Source organism: Rhincodon typus, chromosome 5, assembly GCF_021869965.1.
Source record: "Rhincodon typus isolate 14 chromosome 5, sRhiTyp1.1, whole genome shotgun sequence".
NCBI classification, from domain to species: Eukaryota; Metazoa; Chordata; class Chondrichthyes; order Orectolobiformes; family Rhincodontidae; genus Rhincodon; species Rhincodon typus.
The window spans coordinates 1,354,599-1,366,886 of record NC_063336.1 but is presented as its reverse complement, the minus strand read 5'-3'; the positions used below and the strand labels follow the sequence as shown (position 1 = coordinate 1,366,886).

Below are 12,288 nucleotides of genomic sequence, written 5' to 3'. Positions count from 1 at the left end.
AGCGCCGCACTGTCGGAGGGTCAGTACTGAGGGAGTGCTGCACTGTCGGAGGGTCAGTACTGAGGGAACAGCGCACTGTCGGAGGGTCATACTGAGGGAGTGCCGCACTGTCGGAGGGTCAGTACTGAGGGAGCGCCGAACTGTCAGAGGGTCAGTACTGAGGGAGCGCCGAACTGTCAGAGGGTCAGTACTGAGGGAGCACCGCATTGTTGGAGGGTCAGTACTGAGGGAGTGCCGAACTGTCGGAGGGTCAGTACTGAGGGAACAGCGCACTGTCGGAGCATCAGCGCTGAGGGAGCGCCGCACTGTTGGAGGGTCAGTGCTGAGGGAGCGCCGCACTGTCGGAGGGTCAGTGCTGAGGGAGTGAGGCACTGTCGGAGGGTCAGTACTGAGGGAGTGCCGAACTGTCGGAGGGTCAGTACTGAAGGAACAGCGCACTGTCGGAGAGTCAGTGCTGAGGGAGTGCCGCACTGTCAGAGGGTCAGTGCTGACGGAGCACCGCACTGTCAGAGGGTCAGTACTGAGGGAGCGCCGCACTGTCGGAGGGTCAGTACTGAGGGAGTGCTGCACTGTCGGAGGGTCAGTACTGAGGGAGTGCTGCACTGTCCGATGGTCAGAACTGAGGGAGTGCCGAACTGTCGGAGGGTCAGTACTGAAGGAACAGCGCACTGTCGGAGGGTCAGTACTGAGGGAGTGCTGCACTGTCAGAGGGTCAGTACTGAGGGAGCGCCGCACTGTCCGATGGTCAGTACTGAGGGAGTGCCGCACTGTCGGAGGGTCAGTGCTGAGGGAGCGCCGCACTGTCGGAGGGTCTACTGAGGGAGTGCCACACTGTCGGAGGGTCAGTGCTGAGGGAGCACCACACTGTCAGAGGGTCAGTACTGAGGGAGCGCCGCACTGTCGGAGGGTCAGTACTGAGGGAGTGCTGCACTGTCCGATGGTCAGTACTGAGGGAGTGCCACACTGTCGGAGGGTCAGTGCTGAGGGAGTGCTGCTCTGTCGGAGGGTCAGTACTGGGGGAGTGCTGCTTTGTCAGAGTGTTAATGCTGAGGGTGCACTGCACTCTGGAAACATCATTGTCCTTGACTCGTACATCGCGTTGGAATTTTTCAGCAGTTACGTTTCCACCTGGAAAAGAGACTGTCTTCGGATATTTCGTGGACATGCAAACGGGGCAACTTATATCTTGGGACAAACTGGTTCCATCCACAGAGGAGCTTATTTCAAAAGGTAAGCAGTCTCCAAGTTTGTTACTTTCCTACCAGTGACCATCTTTGGCTTTGCTTTGTTAGTTTAGTGAACAAAGTAATTTTGTCATTTGATATCCGTCGGAAATTCATTACAGATTTAGAATTGATTATCATTGGGCATCCCACTGCATTTGATCACTTTTAACTTCAGTGTTTATGTAACCTTTTAAGTCACTGAACTTTCCTTTTTTGAATTTGCAACACACTAATTTTCTTAATTGTGGTACAAGTCCATAATTCCTCCATTCGTCCTTCCGAAACCCTTTGACACTGACACCCCAATTCTTCCCCCAGTAATAGTAATACACAGTGAATGGAAGGACACTGAGTAGCAGGTCACCACCAGCTTCCCAATTACAGATGGGCAGTAAATACTGGCCAAGCCAGCCACACTCACATTGCATGAAAATTTAAAAAAAAACAAGTCCAGAGGAAATGAGGGACCTTGAAGGGAATGTTCGCAAATCCCTGAAACATAGAAACATAGAAGATAGGAAGGCTATTCAGCCCTTCGAGCCTGCTCTGCCATTTTTCATGATCGTGGTTGATCGTCCAACTCAACAGCCTAATCCTGCTTTCTCCCCACAAGTAGAGAGATGGCTAATGTAGTTGAGAAAGGATGTGGAATCCCTTTCATTCTTAGCTCAGGTGTAGAATGTGAGAGTGGGGAAGTTGTGCTGGAACTGTAGAAATTGTTAGTGAAATTACCATAAGACATTGGAACAGAGAAAGCCGTCCAGACCAGGGGATCTGTCCTGCCATTCATAGAAACATAGACAATAGGTGCAGGAGTAGGCCATTCAGCCCTCTGAGCCTGCCCCACCATTCTCTATGATCATGGCTGATCATGCAATCCCAGTATCCCACTCCCACTTTCTCTCTGTACCCCTTGATCCCTTTAGCCACAAGGGCCACGTCTTGCTCCCTCCTGAATATATCTCCCAACAGCTTCCTGTGAGAGAGAATTGTTCACAACTCTCTAAGTGAAGAAATTCTTCCTCATCTCAGTCCTGAACGGCTTACCCCTGATTCTTAGACTGTGATCCCAATTTCTGGACTTCCCCAACATCAGGAACATTCTTCCCGCTTCTAGCCTGTCCAGTCCCATTAGGATTTTATATGTTTCTATGACATCCCCCCTCATTTCTCTAAATTCCAGCGATTACAAGCCCAGATGATCCAGTCTTTCTTCGAATATCAGTCCTGCCATCATGGGAATCAGTCTGTTGAACCTTCACTGGACTCCCTCAATAGCAAGAATGTCCTAAACTGTAGGATCAAAACTGCACACAATACTCAAGGTGTGGCCTCACTAAGGCCCAGCATAACTGCAGCAAGACTTCCTTACTCTGACACTCAAATTCTTTCACTATGAAGGCCAGCATGCAAAGGTTCCAGTTCTGAGGAAGGGTCACTGAAGCTGAAACATTAACTCTGATTTTTTCTTCACAGATGCTGCCAGACCTGCTGAGCTTTTCCACCAATTTCTGTTTTTGTTTACAGCATTCACAGTTTCTTTGGTTTTTATGCTTTCCTCACTGCCTGCTATACCTGCATCCCCAGCTTCAGTGACTATTCCACCATAACACCCAGGTTACCCCTCATCTTTTCCTAAACTGCCACCATTCAAATAATAATCTGCCTTCATAGTTTTGCGACCAAAGTGTATAACATCACATTGATCCACGCTATAATGCATTTGCCAAGTATTTCCCCACTCGGCCAATCTGCCCAAATCACCCTGCAACATCTAGCATCCTCCTCACAGCATACACAGCCACCCAGCTTAGTGTCGTCTGCAAACTTGGAAATATTGCATTCAATGCCTTCGTCCAATTCGTTACTGTTTATTGTGAACAGCTGGGGTCCCAGCACTGAACCCTGCGTTACCCGACTTGTCACTGCCTGCCACTCTGAAAAGGACCAGTTTATTCTAAATGTTTGCTTCCTGTCTGCCATCCAATTCTGTATCCATGTCAATACATTACCTACAATACCATGAGCTTTATTTTTCCTTACTAATCTCTTGTGTGGAACCTTGTCAAAAGCTTTTTGAAAGTCCAGAAACACAACATCTACTGATTCACCCTTGTCCACTCTACTGGTCCCATCCTCAAAAAATTCCAGATGATTTGTCAAGCATGATTTCCCTTTAGTGAATTCATGCTGACTTGGACCAATTCCGTCATGCTTTCCAAATGCAGAGTTATTACATCCTTAATTATTGACTCCAGCATTTTCCCCACCACCAATGGCAGGCTAACCAGCCTATAATTCCCTGTTTTCTGTCTCCTACTTTTCAGTGAGATTATGTCTGAGTTGATGGTCCTCCAACTCCAGTGGAGTGACTCCACTTTCCAGCCTTTTCCCCATAATCCTTGATTCCTGAACTGATTAAAAGTCTGCCTGTCTAAACCTTGAAAATATTTAACAACCCAGCCTTGACAGCCCTCTGTGGTAATGAATTTCACAGATTCAGTACTGTCCGAAAGAAAAAAAGTGTTCCTCATCTCTGTCTTATATGCAGAACCACTTATTCTAAGATTAGGTTCTTGAGCCCTAGACTCTTCTATAAGGGACCAACTTTTCCGAAACTACCCTGTCACGTCCCCTAAAATTCCTATACATTTTAATCAAATCACCTCTCATTCTTCTAAACTCCAGTGATTACTGGTCCAACCTCCTCAACCCCTCTAGATAAGACAATCCCTCCATACCCTGGATCAACCTCAGGAACTGTCACTGGATGCTGCCAATACCAGTATATCTTTGCTTTGATAAAGGGCTTAAGATTGTTCACAGTATTCTAGCTGTGGTCTGACTAGTGCTTTGCATAGTTTTAACAAAGCCTCTCTATTTTTATACTCCAGTCTCTTTTGAGATAAAGGTCAACATTCCATTTGCCTCCTGTAGTGCTCATTGATCTTGGTGGTAACTTTTTATCATTCATAGATGAGGGCTCCCAAATCCCTTTGCAGATGCAGATTTCTGCTGTCTTTCTCCATTTAAATAACATTCAGCTCTTCTATTCTTCCTGCCAAAGTGCATAACCTCATAATTTCCCAGATTATGTGCCATCTGCCAAGTTTTTGATCATTCACTTAACCTGTAGCTTCTGTCTGTCATCCTCAGCACTTGTCTTCCCACCAGTTTTGTGACATTTGCAAACTCCGCAATAATACTTTCTTCATTCAAGTCATTAATTTAAATTGTAAATAATTGTGGCTGCAGGAGTGATCTATCTTCTTAGCTAAGGCTGATGAGTGTAGAGCCTGGATTAGTACATGGAACCACAATATGGTAGCCATTACAAAAACTTGTTTGAGAGGACAGGACTTGCAGCTCAGCGTTCCAGGGTTTAGATGTTTCAGGTCAGATAGAGAAGGATGTAAAAGGGATTGGGGAGTTGTGTTACTGATTTTCTGTACTAAGAGAGGACATCTTGGAGGGCTCATCCAGCAAGGCCTTATGGGTAGAACTCAGGAATAAGAAAGGTGTAGTCACTATGATGAGGTTATACTATAGGCCTCCCAATAGCCAGTGGGAGATGGAGAGACAGATCATGGAAAGGTGTAAAACCAACAGGGTTGCTGTAGCGCATAATTTTAACTTCCCCAATATGGACTGGGACTCCATTAATGCAGGGGCTTAGGCAGGGCAGAATTTGTTAGGTGTATCCAGGAGGGTTTCTTCAAACAGTATGTAGATAGTCCAACTAGGGGAGGGGCCATATGAAACCTTGGATTTTGGAATGAGTATGGCCACATAATTGAAGTTTCAATGGGGGCAGGGACATTTTGGGAACAGCGATCATAATTCCATAAGTTTTAAGAGAGATATGGGTAAGCAAAACACTGGTCCTTGGAGAAAGGCTAATTACAGCAATATTCGGCAGGAACCGGGGAAATTGGATTGGGATGGCTGTTTGAGAGTAAATCCACAGCTGATATGTCGGACTCTTTTAAAGACCAGTACATTAGAGTTCAGGACCAGAATGTTCCTGTGAGAATAAAAGATAAAGGTAGCAAGATTCAGTCACCCTGGATGGCAAGAATATTGAAAGATTACTCAAAAAGAAAAAGGAACCTTTAAAGTTTTTGTGAAGTTTGTAGCTTGGGTTGTGGATGATGTTGTAGACTTGCTCGCCGAGCCAATGTGTTTGGTTGCAGACGTTTTGTCACCCTGCTAGGTAATATCATCAGTGCGCCTCCACTGAAGCGTTGGTGTCCTGTCCGGCTTGTTATTTATATGCCTTGGTTTGCTGAGGTGGTTGGCATTACTTCCAGTTCTGTTTTTCAGTGGTTTGTACATCAAGGCCAGTTCAATGTGTTTGTTGATAGAGTTCCAGTTGGAATACCAGGCCTCTAGGAATTCCCTCAAAGCAACAATGATGGTATTAATATGATTTGTCAAGACATTGGGGTAATTAAGATGCTGCCACACATTCTTTTTAAGTATGTAGATGATGCAGAGGCTTAGAGATTTAAAGATCTCGTTTTAGGCTCAGCCTGAGCTACATCTGCTTAGTCTTCTGGCACATTAAATGGATTTGGCACATAGTGAGCTCATAGCTACTTTTCTTGTCAGCAAAGGGTGAGAGGCTGCAGGATATTTAAGAATGCATCCTGCCAGCTATCTGCATGTTCCTCAGCTTGCTGCCTGGACCTGGATGTCAAAGTCAGATTAGGCACAACTCCAACTCATTAAGGGCACCTCAAACCTGGCATTGTATCTGTTTTGGAATAACGACCCTGAGACTGAGCCCTCTACAGGCGCAGGCTGGTAATGCTTTGGGCAACTTCCTCAAAACTCAATGGGACATTTTACCGTGTGAAATAGGCTGTTCTGCAGGCTCTGGTTATGCAGCTATTGAGAAGAAAACTGATAAAAACATTGACCACGTTAGTTCAGAGTTGAATCTTCTTTCATAGACTGACTCTATCTTGTTGCTGATTGCAGGGGTGCAGTTATCAAGTCTCGCTGAAGCAGTCATGACCGGAATTCCCAAATCAAGACAACCTAATCCGGAAAATCTTGTGTGTACGGTTGACACTGTGCGATACTCATTTATAACCAGCCTTCTGCTTCTCAACAAATGCCCCGTGCTGCTTACAGGTAACAACATATTGGCAAAAATGAATTCACTCCATAACCTCCCCTGTCCTAAAGGAGAACAACCCCAATTTCTCCAGTCTCTTCCTATAACCTCCTACCACTTACATACAACAGGCAAATCCTATGATGAGATGCGTGGTTTTCCTGTTAACTCATTGGCTTCCTGAACTGCCTCCCATAACAGTTCTTGATGGACACTGTAGTGATTGGAACCAGATGGACTTTGTTAACTACGAGGTTCTTGATTGAGTTTGTTAACCTGGGCCAATCCGGAAAGCCCTGGCTGTCCAATCTAACCAGGAGATTAGAATCTCCTCGGTTGACAAGGTCTCACAATGCAGACTGCTTAAAAAACTAAGATCCCATGAGATCCAGGTCAATTTAAAAGATTGGATCTAAAATTAGGATAATGTCAGGAAGCAAAGGTGATGGTCAAAGGGTGTTTTTGGGACTGGCAGCCTGTGTCCATTGGTTTCCACAGGGTTTGTTGTTGGGTCCCTTGCTGTTTGTTGTGTACATCAATGATGTAGGCATGAATGTAGGAGATAAGATCACTGAATTTGCAGATGACATGACAATTGGTGGTGTCATAAATCATCTGACGAAAAGTCACTGGATTTGGACCATTAACTCGACTTTATTCCCACTGATGCTGCCAGACTTGCTGAGTTTCACCAGCAATTTCTGTTTTTGTTTCACTTGGATATTGCCTGGGCTGGAGCGATTCAGAGAAACATAGAAAATAGGATCATTCAACCCTTTGATCCTACTCCATCATTCAACATGATCATGGCTGATCATCCAACTCAGTACCTCGTTCCTGTTTTATCCTGATACCCTTTGATCCTTTAGGCCCTAAGAGCTATATCAAATTCCTTCTTAAAAATTCAGCTATGGAGAGAGACTAAATCAATATGTAGAGGGCCCTACTCGGGAGGGCACAACACTGGACCTCCTCTTAGGAAACGAAGTCGGGCAGGTGACTGAAGTGTCAGTTGGAGAGCACTTTGGGTCCAGTGACCATAACTCTCTTAGTTTTAACATAGTTATGGAAAAAGATAGGACAGGGCCACAGGTTCAGGTGCTAAACTGGAGCAGGACCAATTTTGGGGCCATTAGACAGGATCTAGCAGCGGTGATTGGGTGAGTCTGTTTGAAGGAAAAGGAGCAACTGGCAAATGGGAGGATTTTAAAGATATGATATCAAGAGCCCAGGGACAGTATGTCACTGTTAGGATGAAGGGAAAAGCTGGCAGGTTTAGGGATCCCTGGCTGACGAGGAATATTGAGCCTCAGGAAAAAGAAGAAGGCATACATTGGGTTTAATCTATCGGTCTCAAGTGAATAGATGACTATAAAAAGTATAGGAGCACACTTAAGAGGGAAATCAGAAGAGCAAAAAGAGTGTAAGAGATGGATCTACGGATAAGATTAAAGATAATCTCAAGATGCTCTCTAGCTACATTAAGAGCAAAACGGTGGCTAGGGAGAGAATAGGTCCCTTGAAAGATCAGCATGGCTGTCTATGTGTGGAGCCACAGGAGATGGGGAGATTTTTAATGAGTATTTATCCTCAGTGTTTACTGAGGAATTAATAATGGATGCTAAGGAAATAAGGGAAACAAGTCGGGATGTTTTGGATCGCATACATATTACCAGAGAGGAGGTGTTCATAGCCTTAGATCGCATTAAGATGGATAAATCCCCTGGGCCCGATAAATTCCATCATCAGATGTTGTGGGATGCTAGGGAAGAAATTACAGAGGCCCTGCAGAGATTTTTGCTTCATTTTTAGCCACTGGTGAAGTTCCAGAAGGTGGCTATATGTTGTTCCATTGTTTAAGAAAGGTAGCAAAGACAAGACAGGGAACTACAGGCCAGTGAGCCTGACATCAGTGGTAGGCAAGTTATTGGAGAGGATACTGAGGGACAGGATCGACCAATATTTGGATAGTCAAGGTCTGATTAGAAATAGTCAGCATGGATTTGTGCGCAGGAAGTCATGTCTGACAAATCTTTTAGAGTTTTTCAAAGCGGTAACCATGAGGATAGATGAGAGTAGGGCAGTGGATGTTGTCGACATGGACTTAGTAAAGACTTTGACAAGGTCCCACATGGCAGGCTAGACATGAAGGTTAGGTTGCATGGGATCCAGGGAGAGCTAGCTAATTGGATTCAAAATTAGTTTAATGGTAGGAAGCAGTGGGTGATGGTTGAAGGTTGTTTCTTGGACAGGAGGACTGTGACTAATGGTGTGCCACAGGGGTCGGTGCTGGGACCTTTGTTAATTGTTACTTACATAAATGATCTGGATGTGAATAGACACGGCATGATTAGTAATTTTGCGGATAATACAAAATGAGGAGGCATCATTGATAGTGAAGAAGGTTATCAAAAATTACAGAGGGATCTTGGGGAATTGGGCTGAGGATTGACGAATACAATGCAATACAGATAAGTGTGAGGTGTTTCATTTTGGAAAGTCAAACCAAGGCAGGACTTATGCAGTAAATGGTAAGGTCCTGAGGAGTGTTGTGGAACAGAGGGACCTTGGAGTACAAGTACATAGTTTGTTGAAAGTGGCATCACGGGTGGACAGGGTGGTAAAGAAGGCATTTGGCATGCTGGCCTTCATTGGCTGAGGCATTGAGTATAGGAGTTGGGACGTTATGTTACAGTTGCCAAGTCACTTGGAATATTGTGTACAGTTTTGGTCACCCTATTATAGGAAAGACATAGTTAAACTGGAAAGTGTGCAAAGAAGATTTATGAGGATGTTGCTAGGACTAGTAGGCCTGAGTTATAGGGAGAGGTTGACCAGGATAGGACTTTATTCCTTGGAACGTAGGAGATTGTGGAGTGACCTTGTTGAGGTGTATAAAATCATGAGGGGCATAGATAGGATGAATACATATAGTCTTTTACCCAGGGATGGGGAATTGAAAACTAGAGGGCATAGGTTTAAGGTGAGAGGGGGAAGATTTAAGAAAGACCTGAGGGGCAACTTCTTCACGCAGGGAGTAGTGCGTTTAGGGAATGGGCTGCCAGAGAAAGTGGTTGAGGCAGGTACAATAGCAACATTTAAAAAACATTTGGATAGATACATGGATGAGAAGGGTTTAGAGGGATATGGACCAAATGTGGGCAATTGGTACTAGCTGAGTGGGCACCATGGTCAGCATGGACCAGTTTGGGCCGAAGGGCCTGTTTCCTTCCTGTATTACTCTATGACTCTATGACTAGGTAGGCTGGAGTTTGGTTCATTAGAGCAGAGAAGGCTGAGGGGAAACCTGATTGAGGTATATACAGTTCTGAGGGGCATGGGTAAGGTAGATAGCGATAAACCTTTCCTCTAATAGGAGGGGGTAATAACCAGGGACCAATAAAGTAAGGAGCAAGAGGTTTAGACGGGGACTTGAGGAAAAGAGTTTTCACTCAGAGGGTGGTGGGTATCTGGAACTCACCGTTTGTAAGGATGGTAGTGGCAGAAACTCTCAGAATGTTTAAGAATTATTTAGATGAATACTTGAAATGTGAGAGCGTACAAAGCTGTAACCTAAGTGCTGGAAGAAGGGATTAGAATAGATGGATGTTTGATGATTGGTGCATACATAATCGGCCTTTTTCTGTGTTGTACAAACTCTACGACTCTGTGCTCTATTCTCAGTTAATTTCTCTTCTTTAAAGGTCAAGATGCTGTAAAAAATATCTTTCTCTCTTTAAACAATCAATGTTAATAATTCAGAATAATAGCACTAGAAACTAATGAGATTTCATTAGTGAAAACCTGTTAATAGGTCACTAATTGAATCCTATTTCCTGACTCCTACTTCTAATAAAATCTGAATGATAAGTTTTCTTCTTCCTGCTTTTAACTTGTGAATTCATTTGAAGTTGTGTGATCAAAAAGCTTGATGAGACCACATCGCACAGTATAATTATCAGCACTCGCACAGCGGTAACTGAATAAATACATTTGTAAGCAAAGCTCGACAAGATTCATTACACTCAATCAGCATGATCATATAAACTCATCTCTGCAGCGCTGCCTGGCATCTTTTTCCCCATCACTTTCACAAGCAATCATAGAAACCATTTATTCTGAATTTTACAACTAATCAACATTTTGCTTCCACAACTAAAAACTATCTGAATTTTTAATTGAGCAATCACAAGGTATTTGGGATGCACAAATCTAGTCGTAACTTATTGATGAAATAATTCAGTTCCTGCGCTCGAGTTTGATTTATTTGAAATCCCAGAAAAGGTTTGAAAAATTTCACAAAGCTTTTTAAGAAGCTTGAGGCTTCACAAATGAATTGTTACCATCACGACAACAATTTACATTTGTACAGTGCCTTTAATTAGGTAAATGTCCCATGAATACATCACAGGAGCATTACCAAGTAAAAGTTGACGCTAGATCACATGATATGCTACATCCAATGACCATAAATTTGGTCGAAGAGAGAGGTTCTAAGCAATGTCTCTTTCTGGGAATGTGAACATCACTGGCCAACGTTTCTTACTGATCGTAAACAGAAACTGCTGGAGAAACTCAGCAACTCTGGTGGCATCTGTGGAAAGAAAATAGCTTTATTGTTTCGAATCCAGCGATTCTCCTTCAGAACCCTTGCATTCTGAAGATGGCTCACTGGATTCAAAACATTAATAATTTTCTCTTCACAAATACTGCCAGACTTGCTGAGTTTCTCCAGCAATTTCGGTTTATTTTGCTTATTTCAGATAGCCAGTATCTACGGATCTTTGGAGAACTGAAGAAGGGGGTCACTGAATCCAAAACGCTAATTCTGCTTTCTCTCCACAGATGCTGTCAGACTGGCTAGGTTTTTCCAGCAATTTCAGTTTTTGTTCCACAGTCCTTTTCTTTATTTCTTCCATATCTTTAGGCAGTGGGTGGTTAAGAGTCAATCACATTGTTGTGGCTCAAGAGTTATCTATAAGCCAGACAGGGATATCAGTGAACCAGATGGATTTTAACAACTATCAACAGTCGTTGTCATGTTCACCAGATTTGTATTAATTTGAATATGAATTCCACCAGCTGCCAGAGGATTAGTCTGGGCTTCTGGATTGATTATCCAGGCTAGTGACGTTACCACAGCACTGCTGTACCTTCCAAAGAGCTGTAAAGGAGGAGAGAGAGGTGGAGACGTTTACAGAAAAATACACAGAGCTTGGATGGGAAACCCTGCAATGTATGAATCTGAAAACAAAGACAAAAGTGTGGCATGTTGTGACCAGAGAACATCTGTATGCTGGTATGCTACATTAGTTGTGCAGAAGACCAGCTTGATAGATTCATAGATTGTCTGCTCCATGTGTGTTCCCTGTTCTTCCTTGCCACTCATGTCAAGTTTTTAGTTGCTGTAGGACAGGCTGTTGTGTCTCTGCCTGTGATCAGACTCAATAATTCAACACCACTGGAAGCAGTCAGCAAATCCTGTTGCCTTGTGTCAATGCTAAAAGACAGTGTCTCTTGACAAAGAGCTCAGCACATGCAATGGAAAGACAGCAGACAAGATAGATCAACTAGCAAAATGGGCATTGATAAGGAACAACTGACCTTTTCGACAGAGATGCTTATTATGAGGCCTGTCTTTTTAGCAGCAAATCCTGAACAACATAAACCTAGCAAGAAGAAAGTGTCAATGTCTCGGCATCTATGAGACACCCTCGTCATCACATAGAGGGAGAAAGTCACCAATGAAACAATCATTTCAAGGCAAACAGTTCATGTATTCTAGCACAAGTCAAGCAAAGAAGGCTTCACTCTCTTGGCCATGTGTATGGCTGCATTCTTATCAGTGTTAAATGGGGAGGCAGCCAAGAGACAAGATGGAACAGTACTGAGATAGTGGGAACTGCAGATGCTGGAGAATCTGAGATAACAAAGTGTAGA

At 43.9% G+C, this 12,288-nt stretch overlaps 1 protein-coding gene across 1 annotated transcript in view; it reads left to right on the top strand.

Annotated features, from left to right (window-relative positions):
- Window positions 1-12,288, top strand: part of LOC125483089 (dynein axonemal heavy chain 6-like) — a 343,417-nt gene that overhangs the window by 215,558 nt on the left and 115,571 nt on the right. Inside the window, 2 exon segments of the mRNA XM_048596614.1 lie at window positions 1,114-1,230; window positions 6,210-6,365. Of these exon segments, the coding sequence (XP_048452571.1) occupies window positions 1,114-1,230; window positions 6,210-6,365 (273 nt within the window).